The sequence below is a fragment of the Penicillium roqueforti genome (assembly GCF_015533775.1).
Source record: "Penicillium roqueforti strain LCP96 04111 chromosome Unknown scaffold_10, whole genome shotgun sequence".
Lineage (NCBI taxonomy): Eukaryota > Fungi > Ascomycota > Eurotiomycetes > Eurotiales > Aspergillaceae > Penicillium > Penicillium roqueforti.
The window spans coordinates 551,207-569,766 of record NW_024067574.1 but is presented as its reverse complement, the minus strand read 5'-3'; the positions used below and the strand labels follow the sequence as shown (position 1 = coordinate 569,766).

The 18,560-nt window shown below is 48.5% G+C and overlaps 11 protein-coding genes across 11 annotated transcripts; 6 read left to right on the top strand and 5 right to left on the bottom strand.

Moving 5' to 3' along the window:
* Nucleotides 1–735: 735 nt before the first annotated feature.
* Nucleotides 736–2,449, bottom strand: LCP9604111_4860 (uncharacterized protein; the record flags this gene model as incomplete). Its single annotated transcript, XM_039072606.1, has 2 exons — nt 736–1,593; nt 1,646–2,449. 2 exons carry the CDS (start codon nt 2,447–2,449, stop codon nt 736–738), a joined length of 1,662 nt encoding a protein of 553 aa, XP_038929350.1.
* A 566-nt stretch (nt 2,450–3,015) lies between these two features.
* LCP9604111_4859 (uncharacterized protein) lies at nt 3,016–4,119 on the top strand (the record flags this gene model as incomplete). Its single annotated transcript, XM_039072604.1, has 1 exon — nt 3,016–4,119. The coding sequence occupies one exon, from the start codon at nt 3,016–3,018 to the stop codon at nt 4,117–4,119; it is 1,104 nt and encodes a 367-aa protein (XP_038929349.1).
* A 947-nt stretch (nt 4,120–5,066) lies between these two features.
* Nucleotides 5,067–6,274, bottom strand: LCP9604111_4858 (MBL fold metallo-hydrolase; the record flags this gene model as incomplete). Its single annotated transcript, XM_039072603.1, has 3 exons — nt 5,067–5,640; nt 5,723–5,863; nt 5,931–6,274. The coding sequence occupies 3 exons, from the start codon at nt 6,272–6,274 to the stop codon at nt 5,067–5,069; spliced, it is 1,059 nt and encodes a 352-aa protein (XP_038929348.1).
* A 622-nt stretch (nt 6,275–6,896) lies between these two features.
* On the top strand, nt 6,897–7,837 carry LCP9604111_4857 (SDR family NAD(P)-dependent oxidoreductase; the record flags this gene model as incomplete). The annotated part of the gene is made up of 2 exons (XM_039072602.1): nt 6,897–6,948; nt 7,005–7,837. The coding sequence occupies 2 exons, from the start codon at nt 6,897–6,899 to the stop codon at nt 7,835–7,837; spliced, it is 885 nt and encodes a 294-aa protein (XP_038929347.1).
* Nucleotides 7,838–8,093: 256 nt separating this feature from the next.
* On the top strand, nt 8,094–8,690 carry LCP9604111_4856 (GNAT family N-acetyltransferase; the record flags this gene model as incomplete). Its single annotated transcript, XM_039072601.1, has 1 exon — nt 8,094–8,690. One exon carries the CDS (start codon nt 8,094–8,096, stop codon nt 8,688–8,690), a length of 597 nt encoding a protein of 198 aa, XP_038929346.1.
* A 106-nt stretch (nt 8,691–8,796) lies between these two features.
* Nucleotides 8,797–9,881, bottom strand: LCP9604111_4855 (oxidase ustYa family protein; the record flags this gene model as incomplete). The annotated part of the gene is made up of 5 exons (XM_039072600.1): nt 8,797–9,038; nt 9,101–9,200; nt 9,258–9,388; nt 9,448–9,579; nt 9,632–9,881. 5 exons carry the CDS (start codon nt 9,879–9,881, stop codon nt 8,797–8,799), a joined length of 855 nt encoding a protein of 284 aa, XP_038929345.1.
* A 913-nt stretch (nt 9,882–10,794) lies between these two features.
* Nucleotides 10,795–11,448, top strand: LCP9604111_4854 (uncharacterized protein; the record flags this gene model as incomplete). The annotated part of the gene is made up of 1 exon (XM_039072599.1): nt 10,795–11,448. The coding sequence occupies one exon, from the start codon at nt 10,795–10,797 to the stop codon at nt 11,446–11,448; it is 654 nt and encodes a 217-aa protein (XP_038929344.1).
* Nucleotides 11,449–11,835: 387 nt separating this feature from the next.
* Nucleotides 11,836–12,420, bottom strand: LCP9604111_4853 (uncharacterized protein; the record flags this gene model as incomplete). The annotated part of the gene is made up of 1 exon (XM_039072598.1): nt 11,836–12,420. The coding sequence occupies one exon, from the start codon at nt 12,418–12,420 to the stop codon at nt 11,836–11,838; it is 585 nt and encodes a 194-aa protein (XP_038929343.1).
* A 280-nt stretch (nt 12,421–12,700) lies between these two features.
* On the bottom strand, nt 12,701–14,624 carry LCP9604111_4852 (cytochrome P450; the record flags this gene model as incomplete). The annotated part of the gene is made up of 4 exons (XM_039072597.1): nt 12,701–13,301; nt 13,355–13,506; nt 13,592–13,926; nt 14,003–14,624. The coding sequence occupies 4 exons, from the start codon at nt 14,622–14,624 to the stop codon at nt 12,701–12,703; spliced, it is 1,710 nt and encodes a 569-aa protein (XP_038929342.1).
* Nucleotides 14,625–15,812: 1,188 nt separating this feature from the next.
* LCP9604111_4851 (uncharacterized protein) lies at nt 15,813–16,043 on the top strand (the record flags this gene model as incomplete). Its single annotated transcript, XM_039072596.1, has 1 exon — nt 15,813–16,043. The coding sequence occupies one exon, from the start codon at nt 15,813–15,815 to the stop codon at nt 16,041–16,043; it is 231 nt and encodes a 76-aa protein (XP_038929341.1).
* A 628-nt stretch (nt 16,044–16,671) lies between these two features.
* LCP9604111_4850 (putative MFS sugar transporter) lies at nt 16,672–18,092 on the top strand (the record flags this gene model as incomplete). The annotated part of the gene is made up of 2 exons (XM_039072595.1): nt 16,672–17,442; nt 17,502–18,092. The coding sequence occupies 2 exons, from the start codon at nt 16,672–16,674 to the stop codon at nt 18,090–18,092; spliced, it is 1,362 nt and encodes a 453-aa protein (XP_038929340.1).
* Between the last annotated feature and the right edge of the window lie 468 nt (nt 18,093–18,560).

Sequence of the window (18,560 nt, the reverse complement as noted above, 5' to 3'; positions counted from 1 at the left end):
TGATACTCTTGGGAAATAGACTTTCAACATGATTCGACGATGTTATGATTGGCATATGAGTTCTCCATCAACTTAGAACTCAAAAGTGGTTGTCCTTCAACGGCATAAAAAGTGGCCTACACCGGGGTTGGTGTGTTTCTAATGTTTTTGTTTTGGCGTGGGATGACCTGGGATGGTCTTGCATTCAACACTGCGTGATGGATTTTATTCTTGATACCTTATTCTGGTGTGTGGGCCTCCATGGGCCGATTGCGACGGTGTAGTACTTCAACAATCGAAGCTATGCGTCAACATTTATTTCTTTTGTAGTTGCTCCTGTAGACGGCCAGATTTCGAGTATATTTCTGGCCATGTAGAATCTATCCCGCGGATCAATTTGGCTAGTTCATCTGCTACTGCCAGTTCGCGTAGCAGTTACGGTTGGGTGTTTTTCGCTGACGGTTGTTGCTAACGCGCTGAGTTCTGCGGCGAAGTGCATACCTAATATCTGTGCCTGAGGTCAAATCGGGGAAAGTCGGGTAGCATATATTTTACTTTGTATGGAGGACTACGATAGAAGGAAAGTGGTAAATTTAAGAAGAAACAAAGTGCATTGCATAAGTAATTATAATGAGCAGATGAAGCGGCAAAACGCGAACTGAGTATCCGCAAGAAAGTATCGAAGAAATAAAGAAGAAGCATTCTGATAGTTAAGTGGACCGACAACCCTAGGCTCCCCCGGCTTCGCCGCATACTCTAATGTTTATATGGCCGCCGCACACGAAACCCAGGGGATTCAACAACATGGGAGAGAAGCTCATGCTTCTTCGTCAAAAGGCGATCTATGGTTCTTGGCCTCAATACTCGAGCCTGCGGATTACTAGGCTGACGGGCGCGGGTCAGATTTGTGGGTTGTTTTGGAACCTTTCGTGAACTGTGGGCTGGTCCATATTTTTTGACATTTAACTCAGCCTCAGGTTTGGGTACCGGTTTTGTTGGACTGAGTGGTGGAATTTGATTGAGTTGAGTTGAAAGGCCTTCTCCACCAAAGCGCTTGACCAGCATCTGTGCCGCGGAGGCACGCTCGCCCGGATCGACTCTCGCCATCTCTTGAATATCTCCAATCTTTGATGTTATGGCTAGGAGAGCTTGTTGGGCCTGCCAAAGGGATATATGCTGTAAGTTCTGGCGAAATCCATCGAAGTCTAGTATCCATGCGATTGTTACAAAAAGGGACCAGACATCCATTTTGTGTGTCTGGGCTCCACTTTGACAGACCTCGGGAGCCGTGTATAATGGGGTCCCAACAGAGCTATGAGCACTAACAGTGCGGTTGCATAGACCGAAATCACCAAGATAGAATCGATATTGCGCATTCGGTAGTGCAGTGTAAAGAATGTTTTCGGGTTTCACATCTCGGTGAACAACTCCATTGACGGCTAGACAATCTAGCGCCTGAAGCATCTGGTGGCAGACGCATTTGGCGAGGTCGTGTACGGACATAAAGTCACCCTTGAGAACCAAGGAGCTAAGTGCACCGTCCTTGAGACCCATGAATATCTCCGCCGCCGGTCCGTCCCAGCCTTGCGAGGTGATAAAATCGACGACATGTGGCTAGGGCAGCGTCAGTTCAGTTTCAGTGTCTGAGAATGGAAGGCTTACTAACGTGGCTAATTTGGGACAATGCCTCGACCTCGCGCTTCAATGCATAATACAATGACTTTCTCCACTCCTCATCCAAAGCTTGCTCGGGCTGTTGAAGTATCTTAACAGCAAGAAGCTTACCCGTGTCGACATCGATAGCCTTATATACAACTCCGAACTGTCCAGATCCTAGTCGGTCAATCTTCGTGTATCGCATCTTCAGCTGTAGAGGGCCGGCGGTGTGGATTCTGGTCTGCATCTGAGACGGTAAAACCGTTTCCAAATCATCAACTGTCCGAGCCAGGCGCGGGTTTTCCACATGGTCATCTAGGATGGACTCTAGTTCTTTTATTCTCTCCGTCGTTAGACAAGTATTTTCATGCCAAAGCAACTGGAATCTAAAGACATCTTGCATTTTGCCGCCCATCCCCAGAACATCGTTCAGATTCTTCTGAACGACTACCTGACGAACGCGCCCATGCTCAAATGGCGTAGCATTGTGACCAAAAACTTGAGTTGTCTGGCCATGAGACCTGTCGTAGAGCATGATGACATTGGTGTTCGGCTCGATTTCAAAAGAGCACTGGATCTTGGAAATGTTGAAGCCCTCGATAAAGAGGTCCGCATCTCCACCACGTCCTAGTGTTGCAATTGTGTGACGGGACCGTGACCGAATATGGAAGCCAATATCAAGGACAATTGTACCATCGTTCAACTTCGACGTTAGGTGTTTGTTCCCAGGATGGCTGGCGACATTCTTGGCTCGTTCGTTCAGAGGCCGGAGGGAGAAGAGAGCAAGGCGATGAGGGTGTGGGAATGACGACATATTGAAGCAAGGAAGCAAGGTCAAACAGGGGACAACTATCAAACGGAGAAGAGACACTCGGAAGGAGGATGGAAGACATTATGTATTATTTGGCATCGAGTACAAAAGTGTGCCCAACCGCTATACCCTGGTAATATTGGGGGCTGTTCGTTTCAGTGATCGTTTCAGCGAATAAAAGTAGACTGATACTGTACGAAAATAGTAAAAAGGCGTCGAATGTTGGGCGGTAAATGATTGGATATGATTGTTCAGTGAATATAGAGCGAGGTCGATTCCCGCGCTAGTTACTGCAGCTTAGCGCTCACGTCACACTAGATTCTGTCACATCCCCCCCATCTCCTATTTCCCTCTCACTCCCTTTTCTATTTTATTCTACCAATCCCCTCAGTATGGCCGATACTAGCATTAGATCCGGTCTAACTACTATCCACACCGCGCTCGAAAACCTTGTTAAAAACCCGAGGCGACTTGATATTGAGCGATCACGTTTCGACAGAGACGTTTCATACATTTCCCACCATTCGCACAATTCAACAGCATCCCTAAGCCCCGATAGCCCCTCAACGATGTATAAACGCGAGAGGCTAGAACGCCGTGATCGCGAGAAATGGCAAGTGATGAAGGCCCAAGATGCTTCACGAGCCAATAGGCAATTTGACGCCCAGGTCTACGAACTGGAAGCTCGCATAATCGAGGGAATCGAGAACCGAACATTGGATGTCCCCGACGGGACAAATATGAACAATCTCGCCCATGAGACAGTCAAGAAGAACTGGATGAAACAAGGAATCTGGAACGAAGAATGGGAGCACGTACCTCAGCCATGGTGGATGTGGAGGCATGAAGAATTGCCCGAGGTTACTCCTGCGCCCAAAATCGATCTCGATCGACTCTCTCGGTCGAGGGGAGAGGAACCGACGAAGGCCGGATTCTGGGACAAAAGGATACCCCACAGCGGTGAGCGGAAAGCCAAACAGAAGCCCGGGGACGAGCCATCACGCCCATTTCATCAATTCATCTATCAAATATCGAAGGAGCGCGAACGAGTTCAAAATGCCTCCGACTCCCCAGATAGCCCTTCTGTCTCTGCCTTGACAAACATCAACACCGAAGCTTACGAGCATGTGAAAAGTATCTGGATCAAAAGAGGCATTTGGAACGACAAATGGGGCATATTGCCTGGGATGGTTTGGAAGCATGAAATCCCTTTGCAGATACCCGATAACGACCGCGATTTGAGTCCGAGCCCGACAGTGCCTAGCGAGCATGTTACCTTCAATCAACAACCTAGACCTCCGCTTTTTGATGGGCTTTTCTCTACCCAAGCAGATGGTCCCACCCAAGCAGATGGTCCCGATCAAGCAGATGGCCCCGCTCAAGCAGATGGTCCCGCCCAAGCAGATGGTCCCGCCCAAGCAGATGGCCCCGCTGAAGTAGATGGTCCCGCTTCAAACAGTGGCCAAAGAACTACTAAGAGGAAACGGGCGGCCGCTCGTGTTGGCCCGAAGAAAGCAAGACGAAAGGTTTCCGCAACTCTCAAGCCGGAGATATCAAGGTCCAGGCCCGCAGTGGATAATTTAACCAACAAATCGGTTCTTCCTGATCAAGGGACTCAAGATACTGGGAGACGTAGAAGCAGGCGCATACAGAAGCGGAATAAGTCCAATTGATCAGAACCGGCGGGAAGTTTTTGGCCTATAGCGAGATATCATTTGAGTGCGTTACATTTCATAGGAATCACATTGTTCTATTGAGTTTGAAGAAACACATTTTGTCCAAGTTTGCGCTCCCTCCTGGGTAACTAGAATATAATTTCCACGGAAATCTGTGCACCTGCCCTATCTCATCGAGTTTTTGATATGGGAACGCTATAATCGTGCAGACAGGGAAACAGTTGAAAATATACAGTAAATAAAAACCAGCGGCATGGACCTTGACCTCCAATTTGGGGCCGAGCTGATAACGCTGCAAACCAAAAATATGCAGATGACATTGCTAATTTTGCATGAAAAGCTGGGTCATGAGCCCCTTAATGGAAGCGCCCAGGGGTCGACCCCGGTCGGAAATGATGCAACTAGTCATAAGGGCAGTCATCACGAGGCTTTTTACGAGAGCCCCTGCATGCTGAAGGCTCCAACTCAGCGGGGCGGCTAGTATCCGTAAGCTAGCACGAGCTTGTGGGGTTGAGGGGAGGGGTGGTTATGCAGGTCGTCCGAGCCCTACGGAGTAAAAGATTCGACAGGCTTAGTCGAGGCGCCTTACTGGTGACGTTGGCTTGCGTCAGGTTTGTTGCTTGCTAATGAAGCTTATGGATCTAGCGCCGGTGGCTCTTGCTCCTGCATAATCACCACGAGTCTACTCCGTGGCCCGAAATAGTTTGCGGCTTGGGCGCTCCGCAGAAATATATACTACGCCATCTGTTGTGGAGATATGCACGTGGTTATAACTAGAGGCTTGTATTATTAGAAACAGTTTTGAACAAGATTGTCCGTGACGACAGGTCAGCAAAGCGTAAATTAAGATTAAAGGGGACGTTGATTCTAGTCTCCTGGCATGAGACACCGATCTAATAGGATGTAGTTACATGCGAGTATCAACATGCTCAATTTCATGTCATTCAAATCTGCTTGATCGCCGTTCCAAACTCTTCAAGGAAAGTCCACAGTGTTTTCTCCCGCCAATTCTTTTCCTTCCAATTATTAGCCGGCAAGGGAAACAGATCCACACATTTCAACAGGCTGCGATCATGAGCATAAATAAACCAGATATTGCTATCTGCATCGGCCACCTGTGCTTTATCGATTGTGTCTATTGTCTGTTCAATATCTGGTCCCATGGCTGGTCGAAAGAATGGCTTGTCCACCGATCCAGTCCGTCGGACTAGCAACTCCTCGTATACCAGGTGCCCGGGACATGGAAGTGAGCTGGGAGTAGGGAAGCTTGGGTGAATATCACGAGGAATGGGGAGATACTTGGATGGCCTGATTTCCCCACTGTGGTGGCAGAGGTCACCTCCCATGAAGATGAATGTATCGGGATTAGTCGTGGTACGTGCCAATGCACCAAGGTGACCGACTGCGTGACCCGGACTGTCTATGATATAAAATGAACCATCACCGAAGAAATCCACAGCTCGGAACTGGCCAACTTGGACAGAGTCAGAGAAGTCTAATTCCCGTAGATTTCGTCCACTTTCGTGGGATGAAGGTTAGCGGATGGGGCAAGTTCAATTATATACCAACTAATAAATGACAACGCCAATCGAAGACTTACGCAAAGTCACTTTCACGTACAGGAGCACCTGGATTCGCTGGATAACCGGGAAGGAAAGCAGCCTTGAAACCAGGGCCGACGATGAGATCGGTAGAGGAAGGAAACCGCGATGGGTCACCGATATGATCCCAGTGCCAGTGACTTCCCGCGAAACCGTCAGCACGTTACGATGTTTGTATACTTATCAATCAACGAATAAGGTACTTACCTCCAGATGATAGCGGAAATCTCATTCGCCGCGATACCATTTTTATCGAGAGTATCGATCACTTCTTCCTTGACATCAACTTCCCATCCCTGCGTCTCGAGATGTTTACAAATTACCGGCGCAAACGAGTTCAAATCTTTCGGAACTCCAAGATCATAGAGAATCTTTTGACCGGAAGGATGCTCGATCAGGAACGACCAGGCCGGAAGTGGATGCATATAATGCATCCCCTCCATCGGAGGTTCCATGAGAAACGCCAGTGGTAATTTGCCAATCCTAGTAGTCGAATCGATGATTCGAACCTGGACGCTCTGGTCGCCGGGTGGCACGGTGAAGGGTGACATGATTAGATGACTTCGAGGACTGCCAGGGCACTATGGATAGCCCCCGAAAGATGTAGAAACACAAACTCGAGGTGCTCTACAGTACCGAGCGCCGGGTCAAACACCATTTCAGGGGACTATCGCGATAACCGGCCTAATCGGGCTAGCGCTTTAACCCCTCAATGTACCTATCGTAACTTTATAGTGTCAATGGGAGGATTGACCACTAGAGATAGACTGAGATAGACTGTATACTCTTACAACAAAGGCAGTGTTGTTACTAGCCGGCTCTTGTAAAGCAAAAGAGTATATTCAATTCAGAAATCTAGCAATGAGTGAGTGGTAAGGGAAAGATGGAGTCGATATTATATTCCAAACAGTGCAAATGATGCAAACCATGCCAACATAACAAACAACAAACTCCACAGTCGACCATTCGGGCCGACATTGAATTTACCCGAATTACACGCATTTCCTCCGTCATTCTGCAACGGGCAATTTTATTCCGTGGGAAGGGGAGGGATGGGGTAACTCGGCTAAATAAGAAAAGAGAGGTTAAAGAGTTGGCCATGTCCTCCCTCAATCAAATTCGTTTTACTTATTTCTTCATCTCTCTCATTGATATCTCTCATTGATATCCAAAATGGCTCGAGTACTTGAAGGGAAATTCGGCATCGTCACTGGAGGATCGCGGGGTAAAGCCTAGCTCCCCCGCATACCAAGAGACCAAGCTAACACGCCACCTTCGCAGGAATTGGCGAAGCAATTGCCCGTAACCTGGCTGCAAAGGGCTGCTCATTACTTCTGATCTTTACTTCGGAGTCCTCGCGCGCCCACACCGAAGAACTGTGCTCCTTTTTAGCCAAAACCTATAACATCAAATGCGAGAGCTTGCAAGCCGACCTAAGCCAGCCTACCGAAGCCGTGAAAGCAATCATCGCTACCGCGCAGCAGCATTTCAGCACCGATGGAAAACTCCAGATCGACATCCTGATCAATAATGCTGGCGTATCGCAAGACCGGACCCTGAACGACGCCAATAGGGGCCCCATCGAGGCCGAGCACTTCAACTGGCATTACGCGATCAATGTCCTCGCCCCGCTCCTCCTCACACAGGCATGCGCCCCATTCCTCCCAACCGACCGAAGCGGCCGCATCGTGAGCATCTCCAGTGTATCCTCGTCGCTGGGTTTCATAGGCCAGTCGATCTATGGCGGTACCAAAGCAGCCGTTGAGGCGATGACTCGCACCTGGGCACGTGAACTGTCCGAACGTGCGACCGTCAATGCGGTTAACCCCGGCCCGGTCGTCGGTGATATGTACTTCAAGGCCGGAGAGCAGTTCTGGAAGGATATCCAAGGATACCAGGATAACACGCCTATGAGCAAGCTGACGGATCACGGGGACACTGTGAGTCGCTTGACTGATGAGCAGAAGCAGTTAATTCAGGAGAAGATGGGTGGTCGTCGACCGGCTTTCACTGATGAGGTTGCGGGTGTTGTTGGCATGTTGTGTACGCCTGATGCTCTCTGGTGTACTGGCAGTGTGGTATGTGCCAACGGTGGCATGAAGATGGGACAATAGGATAATGTGCGAAAAGGTTCTTGTCGTTAAACCTCGTCTATCAGATTTTTGTCCCTATCTCTTCTCTCTATCTTTCTAGCTCATAGCCAGAACGCCACATACCTAAATGGGCCGTCAACCCCTGTCGGCGCTAAGCTTCCTTTGAATCCAGCCTCAACTGTGACTCACTGGTAATTCTATCGTGCTAAGGAGAAGAAAATACACACTTTACTTCATTCTAGAATCAAATCTGGTATAATCCAACTACCAAACCACAATGCCCGAATTCTCCTTCCCACCGGGCTTCACGATTTCCACCCCGCGTCTCCAAATCAGCCCCTTCAACCCCACCGACCCGACCCACTGCGCCTTCTTAGTTCAACTCTGGAATACAGACGATTTCATCAGCTCCTGCGGCAAAACTGGAATCACCACCCCGGAAAAGGCATATTCATTCCTCCAAGGCAGAGTCTCGGAACACTACGCCTACCATGGCTATGGCATGTTCCTAGTCTCGCGACAGACCGATGATGGGGTGAAGCCGATCGGCAGCGTATCGCTCACGAGGGGCATTCCACCAGGCCCACATTATCTTGCCCCAGATATCGGGTTTGCCATGTTGCCCGAAGAAGGTCGAAAGGGGTATGCGACCGAGGCCGCAAAGGGTCTTTTGGAGTATGCAAAGAAGTCTCTTGGGGTGGATGCTGTGTTTGGATTTTGCTCGCCTACGAATCAGCGGAGTCGCGGCGCTTTGGAGAAGATTGGGATGGAGTTTAGGGGAGTGAGGCCTTTGAAAGTTTTTGGGGGCGAGGATAATGCTGTGTATGTTTTGCCGGGGATGAGTGATGACTTGAGTGTTTATAATCTTGATTGAATTGAGCGAATTTTTGTTCTATTGGTGTTATCACGTATGCTGAGGTTCATTCTTTCCATTCTATTGTATACTGGCTGAGTCTAGCTCAAATATTGCTTGTCACGTCTCATGGCATTTGGATATAGATTCGGTCTCCCTCTGATGGCGGCTGCAAAAAGTCTGAAGGGGGGTCCTGAGGAAGCTGGTTGTCCTCGGCCCAGCGACGAACGGCATCGAAGTTTTTACATCGATGCTGAGTGTTGAAGTCAACATAGGGCTCCGGGTTCTCGGGGTAAATCCAGACTTGACCCAGCACTCCGCTGTCAACTGTGCACATGAGCTCTTGCCGAACAATATCGAGGCAATGTGCTGCGATGAGAGAATAATTAGTTCAAAATCTTATCGAGAAAGGAATAATGGGCACAACATACACACGTGGCGGCGGAGGATATAGTCATTGTTCGTGAAGGGCCCTTCCCCCTTGGCGTGGTAGTAGTCATAGTTATAGTAGAGCGACTGACGGAGGAGATTCTTGTCGGTATTAGTATAGCATCTTCACAGACATAGGTCGAGGTCTAGACCACTTACCAGACAGTGAAGGTGATGCAAGCCCTCGACATTCGCAGGAAATCCTCCCCCATACTTCGCATTGATCTTGACTTGGTCGTTAGCAAGTCCAGATTTTTCAGCATCCTCTGGTGGTACTCGAATGCTGCGGTCTTAGATCATGATTCTAATTAGCCCATGCCAGAAAGCAGTTAATCACTTTGGGACATACAGTTGACGCCCAACGACTCCCATGCTGCGTCAACATCTGGGCCAGCATCTTGTCGAAAAACATTCTCTTTCAGTAGAGAGCCATTGAATTCTTGCAGACTATATTGAATTCCAACTTCCTTCATGACAGTTGCTGTATCTCAATAAGATTAATGAGTTGCACCATAGAAGCTTGGAACTCTTACAATATTGAGAAACATGTCGACTGCAAAGGCCATCCAAATCACCACGCCAGTGAAAGCCGAACAGAGTCCCGACTAAGAATACCAGCACAAGTGCACTCAGCTGAAACAGACACACCGCGAAGCTGTTACACGTTGGCGTTGGTGTTTCCTTTCTATTCCAGAGAGTGCCTTCTTCCTCTGCGAGAAGTCCCTCACCGGACTCTCGCCTAGAATAGTCCCCATGACAATTCTTGTCGAAGATAGAGTCCATTGTAATGATGTGAGTAGTTTGCTAAATGTTGCAGAGCAAAACTGCGCAAAACTGATTTTCGATCATTCCATTCAAGGGGCAATAGAACAGCCTTGGCTTCTGTAACTAGCAGACGCCAACCCCAGACCGCAACTTCACGCAGCGGACTTTGCTCAGCTTCAATACTGACATCAACTCGAAGCCTTCGAGGTCGTAGCCATTGCTGATCAAAGCAACGTGTTCTCTGCATGTCTCACAAGTTTCGCCATCCCATGAGTCCCAATGCGTGGTATATGTTTAAGATGACAATCCCCTCAAGGGATCATCAACCACATACAAGACAACATCATATGCATTGAAATGGCGTAAGTGTACTTTGTTCGTCTAGCCAGACAGGATGAGGACTATTTGACCGCGGGTGATCGTCGAGGAATGTGATTACTACCCCCTTGCGGACAAGATCCACGAATTCTTTTTTGGCAGACTCACGCGAGGTATCATGCAACTCTTCATGTATCCACTCAAAGGTTTAATCTTTATTGTTGTGCTCTGCTTTCCGCGTGCTACTCCATCTTTTACAGCTGACTGAGATCATCGCGCATCCGTTCGCTTATCCCCCGCAAGGCAGCATGGTTATCAACTACACGTTTCCCCGTGTCCCTTACAGCGCCAATTCGCATCAAACCACACCGAGGAATGGCGTGAGCCAACCTCAGACATTCTTGTCAAAGGCTTCCAAAGCTATTGAGTAGCACTTTTGAGCTACATAATTCATGGAGGTGAAATTTCTCAGATATAAATACAGCCCGACTAACCGGGTTTCAATCGCCATTTAACACAAACAATCTCGAGAACCTTAGGATCGCAACAGCACCCCTGAAGCAAAAACCGTTCATATTTCGTTTGAATCTCTTCTAGTTCACCTTCCTTCAAGATGCGCTCCTCAATCATCAAAAGCCTTCTTCTTTTGGCTGTCTCCCCTCTATCTGTCCTCGCACTTCCCGTGGACCCCAACGACGTGGCCGGTCAATGGGACCCGAGTGGACAGTACCGAAAAGGCCAGTGGCAGCATGGCGTGTTCGTCGCCAACAACGGCGATAACCGCCACAATCAAACCAATCAGACTGGCCAAGTTGAGCATGACGGCCAGTGGCGCGACAACAACCAAAACGGTCAATACAGCCAGAACGGCCAACAAAACAACCAAAATGGCTGGACTGATGCCAACGGCAAATGGCACGCCAACAACCAGAACGACCAGAATGGCTGGACTGACGGAAATGGTCAATGGCACGCCAACAACCAAAATGGTCAGAATGACCAGAATGGTTGGACCGATGCCAATGGCCAGTGGCACGCAAACCAAAAGCGCCATTCTATCCCCTCCGTGGCCTCACGCAACGAACCCAATGATAACAACAACCTGAACTCCGCCAACAACGCTCAGGTTACTCCCAGCTCCCAGAACAGCAAGTACCAGAGCTACGGAAACTACAAGAACTACGGCTCTTACCAGAACTACCCCACCAACGACCAAAACAAGGCCCAGAACAAGGATATCAAGGCCATCACTGGTCAGCAGGAGTAAATTTCATATTCGGTGCATTCAGAGTGGGATTGATTTGATGCTGGACTTGGTGGAAATGACAGTGGACTGAAAAATCGGCTTTCTTGGAGAAAAGACATGACGACACGAACTGTATACGCTCATTAATGATGGATTGGGTCAGGACTTGGAAAGTCACTGGAAAATTAAGAAGAACATCATAGCAGAATGGCAATTGCTTTTTACAACTTTCGCTTTCCTTATTTATAGATACAAGACTTGCACATATGTTATACCTAATTGCAAGTTATCATCTCTTCTCAGCTTAATTCCTACAGCCGCATACTGGGCCCGACTATTAGTGAGTATTCTCGTTTATTACAATTTTGTAGATCCATAGAGGCCACAAATGAATAAATGCATTTTTATCTAAAGAAAATCCATCTCAATATCGTCGGTCATTTGCTCAAGGTGTCCGGCGACCATAAGGTCCATTGACGGATCAGATCTAAGCTCAAATGCCAGTCGGTCCAAGCTGTATTCCATGCTAATACATACCTGTTCTAGCTGCGGATCTCCAAATCGGGAGGAGAGCCACTCGGGGGTGGCATTGCGGACATATACACTGTCCGGGGTCTCGTCGACCATTTCAAAGGCAGCCTCTTTGATTCGCTCTGCCTGGTGCGAAAGTGATATTAGCTCTTTGCGAACATCATTGATACGATCCACTCCTTGACTTTCCGGATCGTTTCTTAAAATCCGAGCTTGGGTCTCCAGACTGGCTTTGAAACTAAGGCACTCCTCTTGGTATATTTCCTCCCAGGTTTTCATTTCGAAATTAGAAGATGACCTTTCGGCTTGTTGGGCACTAGATGAAGAATTCAGGTCAGATGGAATTGATTGGGAGGGCTTATCGCTCCTTTGAACTTGGCTTTCGGGGAGATCGGTGTTGAACCAGAAGTCAAGAGTAACTAAGAAAATTCGCACGATCCGGTACAGGGAAGATTGAAGCATCTGGGGGAAATGGAAGGTAATCCAAATGTTTGCTTGGTAGATACTTGTGGATATTAACAGTATTTATGCTATATGGGAGTCGGCACTTATTCGATTTGATTCAAAGAATAAATACTGGGACAAACGCCATTGTTCACAGTATATGAAAGAAATTGTCGTGGATCTCATTGTCGCACCATTCGAACAACAAAGGCTTATGATAACTAAGTGACGCTACCTTTGTCCTTTAACATAATGAAAAAAATCTCAATTTCAAGAAGGCCTGTCGAATACCACTCCTCTATTCTGATCGCTCGGTGAAAACTAAAGGCAAAGACCCAATACTAAAAGTGAACGTATCCTTAGAATCATCGTCAAACGACACTCCAGTCTCCCCAGGTGCGAACGCGAGATCGAAATTGTATGCCACCCGTGCGATAACGGCTCGAAGTTCCATGAGCGCAAATTGTTTCCCGACGCAGCCGTATCGACCTAATTGGAATGGGAAGAAAGCTTCCTCGTGCTTGACCAAGTTGTTCTTCTCATCCAACCACCGCTCAGGAATGAATTCCAAGCTGGAGGGGAAATAGCGCTCGTCGCGATGGAGGACATACTGCGGAAGCACGACGATCGTGTTACCTGGGATCCAGACCTCGTCAATCTGTAGACCTTCGGGTGGGGTTAACCTAGGCTGACCACTTGGCACAGCGGGCTTGAGGCGGAGGGTCTCGTTGATGACAGCTTCGAGATAAGGGAGGTTCTGAAGCTTGCTGTTAGTAAACTGCGAAGGCTCCGCGGCTTTTCCAAAGACGTCAGACAGTTCCTTTTGCAGTTTCTTGTATGCAGTAGGGGTCTTAGCCAGAAAGTAGAGGGCGTGGGCTAGGGTTGTGCCGGTGGTGTCACTGAAGATAAGTTAGTTTCTTTTACAGTGGGTTGTGGAGAATGGTTGCCGGACCTTCCAGCGATGATCATGAGACGGCCATCTTCGTTAAGCGCTTGATCGCCTGGCGGGGCGCTAGGGTCTTTCTCCTCAATGGCCTTGAGGAGCCAGGAGATGACGTCCTTGGGGAGTTTTTCACTGTCTTTATCGCTTCTCGAGTTCCATCTCTGTAGTCGTACGTCAGAAGGTCACTCCCGACAAGGAAAAAGCAACCATGGCGGAACAGCTATATAAGTGGCGGGTAAAACTTACCTTCTTCGTGTCCGCAATCCTGTCGGCGCAGTAAGTCATGAACCGACCGTAGTCACCCACTAACCCTTGGATGCCTCCAAGAATGGTCAGAATCCACGGCGCGGGTTTCAAAATGCCAATATACAACAATTGCTGGTGGAGCTCCTTGACAGCAGGCTGCTCGGTGCCGTTTTCCAGCTGGTGAAAGTCTTGAGAAAATCCAACCAAACCCATCACATCAAACGCAAGGAACATCGTCCACTGTGCGGCGTCGAGCGGTTGATTAAGTCGGGACCGGATCTGAGTAGCAAGAACATTAACCTTGTTTTGAACAATCGGCTCGTACAATGATATGGCTATTATGTATATCAGCTACCACGTTTGAGACAGTACAAGATAGAAGATAGAGGACTTATCGGTTGAAACTCATACCTTTCATGCTAAATCCACGGTCCCATGCCTTCCGCCTACGACGGTGTATATTGGGATCACGAGTCGAGTTCAAAGAGATCTTTGAACTATCGTCGGACACATGGCTATACCAGGGAGCTTTTGTGCAGGGCGAATGTGAACCATTGACCGCGACCACGGCCGATGGCCGGTTGATCGAGATCTCACGGGGCCCCGTGCGAACGAAGTCGCCATACTTTTCGTGCATTTCTTGAAGGTCCCGGTGGTGCTGTGTCCGTTTGATCGCCCGATTAACTGCCGACAGCCGACTCAACTTGGCTGTCCATGGACCCGGAAATTTTCTGAGGCGGTGGAAGAAGGCTCGATAGACCAGGATACTGACTGTCAGTCCGACGTTGAAGTAGCATGCGGCCAGTAGTGTGCATCCGATCGCACGTGGTACGCTTAGAGAGTAGGCATAAGTCCAGGCAGCGCATAGGGCTAATATATTTCCCAGATATAAGGCCGCAGGGGAAAAGATATTGTTGTCAATTTCGTATGGACGAATGAACTGGTGAAATGCGGCTCCCAACACCAGAAAGGTAGGTGCAATCCGTAAAGGCGCTGGACTCAGAAGTACCGCCAGGCTCGTTGCCACGGCCATCTTTTCCAAATTCGCTGGCTGTCCGTCCTGAAGGAGTTCCTTTCCGTTTTTCAGTATTTCTGGGGTCGGGCTTTCTTTAACCAGGGGTAGACAGAACAATGTAGCTCTTAAGGGGTCGGAGAAAGACCTGGCGACTGTCAGGTACGCCTCTTTTTTCGAAATCAGTTGCCCGTATCATATGGTTATGATAAGACGTCCAGCTGTTCGGAGGCTGGCTGAGCCCTGAGTACCGAATACGTGTTCCCCACCATCACCATCCACCATCCACCATCGGGCTGAATAAACATGTCAATTCCAAAACAAAGGAAAAGTATTGGTCTGTTAGGCTAGATGCTGTGGGGACGCTGCAGAACCGGCGATCTTTCACGCTACAACGGGTTTAGGGCTCCGGCTATGCCGCGCTGGCGGTATATGTTGTGAAAATGTTTGAGTCGTTTCAGCCAGCCGCATACGCCATTTCCTTCCTTTTGTGGGCATACGTGGGCGATCAATACCTTCTCAGCTTGCTTGCGCATTTATTCGCGGGGCTAGATTATCATCTTTTGGAAAGGATCATTGGTGGATGGTCGTGATGGTAGTTTCCATTGTATCATGAAGAATGACAACGAATAGCGTGTGTAGGTTTACAACACAGCACAACAAGGGCTGTTTTATACTTTTCTTCGCTATGGGGGTGGATACCTGATCCAAAGATATATTGATTTTGACACAGGTATGCCTGGAAACCCTTTCCCTTTGTCGGTTTCGTTCTAACCTCACAGCTTCTCTTTGCAGCGGAGATCGTATATATTTGGATGCATCAAGACGGGGTTCTTGGTCTTCTATCTCCGACTCATCAACAACACTACCTTCATCTAAGGTGTCTACGGGACCATTGTACTGAATGTCTTGGTCTCCATCTCCATACGGCTGCTTTATTGTTTCCAATACATTCCCCTAGCAGCTTTTTGGAATTCAGCAGCATACCCAGATGTTACGTGCCTGTCAACATCGGTAACCTACTACGTTCCTGTTGCACTGGCGAGTCTCCAAGGAAATTCAAACTGCAGGAAATAGAGCATGTAGCTAATCTATCCATCATTAGTGCATCCTCATGGACTTTAAAATCCTTGCCTTCCCCATAAGGCCCGTATCATCATCCTTCATGAGTTCGCAGTAAACCCGGATTTCATCTATGTCCTCGGCAAAATGATCATTATCTCAGCAGTTGAGCTGAACGTCGCTGTCACGGCAGCAAATGTGCCGTCCTTCAAGGCTATCTGGCGCAAGCATGTCAATGGAACGCTGAAGGGAAACACGAACTCCGTCAATCTGTCTGAGGAAAGGACCCTCTGGCGGGAGCAGTGCGAAGATAGCGATTATCTGCCACAGCAGAGAGCGAGAGGTGAATCGGGATCTGCCGGATTCCTCGACGAATAATTTTGTTGAAAGGCTAGAGAGTGATGATTGGCTCGATTCTTCGAGTGTCCAGAATGGAACAAACCACTCTCCATCACATTGATGAGGGAACATATGTATATCGAAAAGCGGATGGTAATGTGAAATGTACCCCGGAAGCCCCATAAAACGTCAGAAACGAGGGGAAAACCCCAGGAGATACCCCGAGATAGAAGCGATGGCCCACAAAAGCTTCGGCCTCTCACACGCCGATTCAGCGAAGAGCTCAAATACAATCCCGGATAAAGCTTCTCCGTCTAGCCCTGGGGACACATTTTTTTGCAGAATATATAATACTGGCAAGTCCCTACAGTTGGTCAATTCTGACAGATACCTAGTGAGCAATGATGGATATGATATATGCATGTAACGGCATTTTATACGATGTACCCAATGGATAATGATGACTGCCCTACGTGGGGGTCTAGAGGGGTAAGAGTTTTCGTTTCTTCTTTCCACTTCCCACAACCCGAGCCGAAAAATATCTTCAGCCTGTCAAACACCAAAAGCCGAAGCCGAAGTAATGGGATTAATTCCTTCCCAGTTCAGAAATCCACCGAAATATATGCTGGCATGCATTCTATGCTCAGCGAACGGAATCCTCTTCGGGATGGATACCGGTATCATCGGCCCGGTGACCGACATGAAGGACTTCAAAAAGTCATTTGGTAGTCAAAACTCCACGATTCACGGCCTCATCGTCTCATGTATCTTGATTCCAGCAGCACTCTCGTCTTTCTTCGCTGGCTATGTCGCCGATCGGCTTGGTCGGCCGAAAGGGATCTGCATCGGCGTTTTCATATTCGGCGTGGGAGCCGCAATAGAAGCCGGAGCCGTTGCCCTATCCATGTTCATCGTTGGCCGTGTCGTGGAGGGCCTGGGAGAAGGACTTTTCCTTGGAAATCTTGTCGTCCTGATTTGTGAAATCTCACCAACTAGCACCAGAGGCGCACTGACAACAGGCCCTCAACTGGCCATTACTCTCGGATTGGTCATGGGGTACTTCATCAGTTATGGAACCTCAAGCCTCCACTCGTCACTGGCATGGCGCACGCCGTTTATCCTTCTTGCAGCTTTCTCCATGGTCATGTGTGGACTTTCACTCCTTTACTTACCAGAGTCGCCTCAGTGGCTAGGACTTCATGGTCGCTATGCGATGGCTGAAGAGGCGTGGGACAAGTTGGGTGTCAGTCGCGCAGAGCGCGAAAAGGTCGTTCTGCAAGTACGGACACAGGAGGTTGAAACTGAAATCGAGAAGCCCAAAGAGGGAACGGTGGATAAGCTTCTTGCCATCTTCTCCAAAGACGTTTTAGGCCGGACCATCCTTGCAGTCTTTTTGATGGGGATGCAGCAGCTGAGTGGTATTGATGGTGTCCTTTATGTAGGCTCAAACCCTTTCCATACCTCGATACAACTGACAGTGGTTGACTTGAACTCTAGTATGCCCCCCAATTGTTTCAAAAGGCCGGTCTTGCCTCTTCGGAAGCAAGCTTTTTGGCCTCTGGTGTGTCAGCGCTTGTGATATTCGCTGTCACCATCCCGGGACTAATCTATGCCGATAAATGGGGCCGCCGAAGCAGCATTATCTACGGTGGGGTTGTAATGGGGATCTTGATGTTCTTGATGGGCGGTCTTTATGCTGGAAATGCCGTCCACAAATCTACTGGCGTCGGTCGCTGGGTGGTGATTGTCTGCATCTACCTCTTTTCCGCTCTTTACTCCGTCACCTGGGGTATCTCCGTCAAAGTCTATAGTGCCGAGATTCAGCCCCAGCGAACACGAGCATCAGCTACCACATTAGCTCATTCGAGCAACTGGGTGTGCAACTTCTTGGTGGCTTTGACGACACCTGTTCTCCTTGCGAAGAGCAGCTTCGGTGTGTACTTTCTGTTCGGTGGATGCTGTGTTATTACCGTCATTGTTGGCGTCCTCTTCATGCATGAAACGAAAGGTCGGACCTTTGGGGAGATTGATGAGGCCTTCAAGGGTAAGTCGCGTTGGAGAAAGAACAAACTTGGCCGAGATGTTTAGCTCTACATACTAGATTAAATTAATAGATTACCTAGCCAGACCATTTTCGAAGAATGACTCAATACAGATAATTTTGGATGCTTGGCGCGCGATTCTTTCTCTTTTTAGTAATCCCGTAAGATTGGGTATATTTGTCTGCACTGATTCTGACTATTATAAATCGATTATACGCAAAGAGCATCTCAATCGCGCTCTCGCCGGCATGGATACTTCATCTGTTGGTGAAGCTTTGCCAGGAGGTAAGAGCCGGTCGGTGACGCGTTGAACACACTCGAATCCCAGTTGGATGTTCCTTCCATTCGAGTGGAGAGATCGATGGATCTCTACTAGCTCCTGCGTGTTATCTCTGCGCTGCTCATTGCATCACTCTACGTCTTCACAGAGGCGGATGGACCGTCGATAAACTCATGTACGCCGTATACCAACACCGTCAGCATGATGTAACACCGTCAAGATGAAGCATTATTT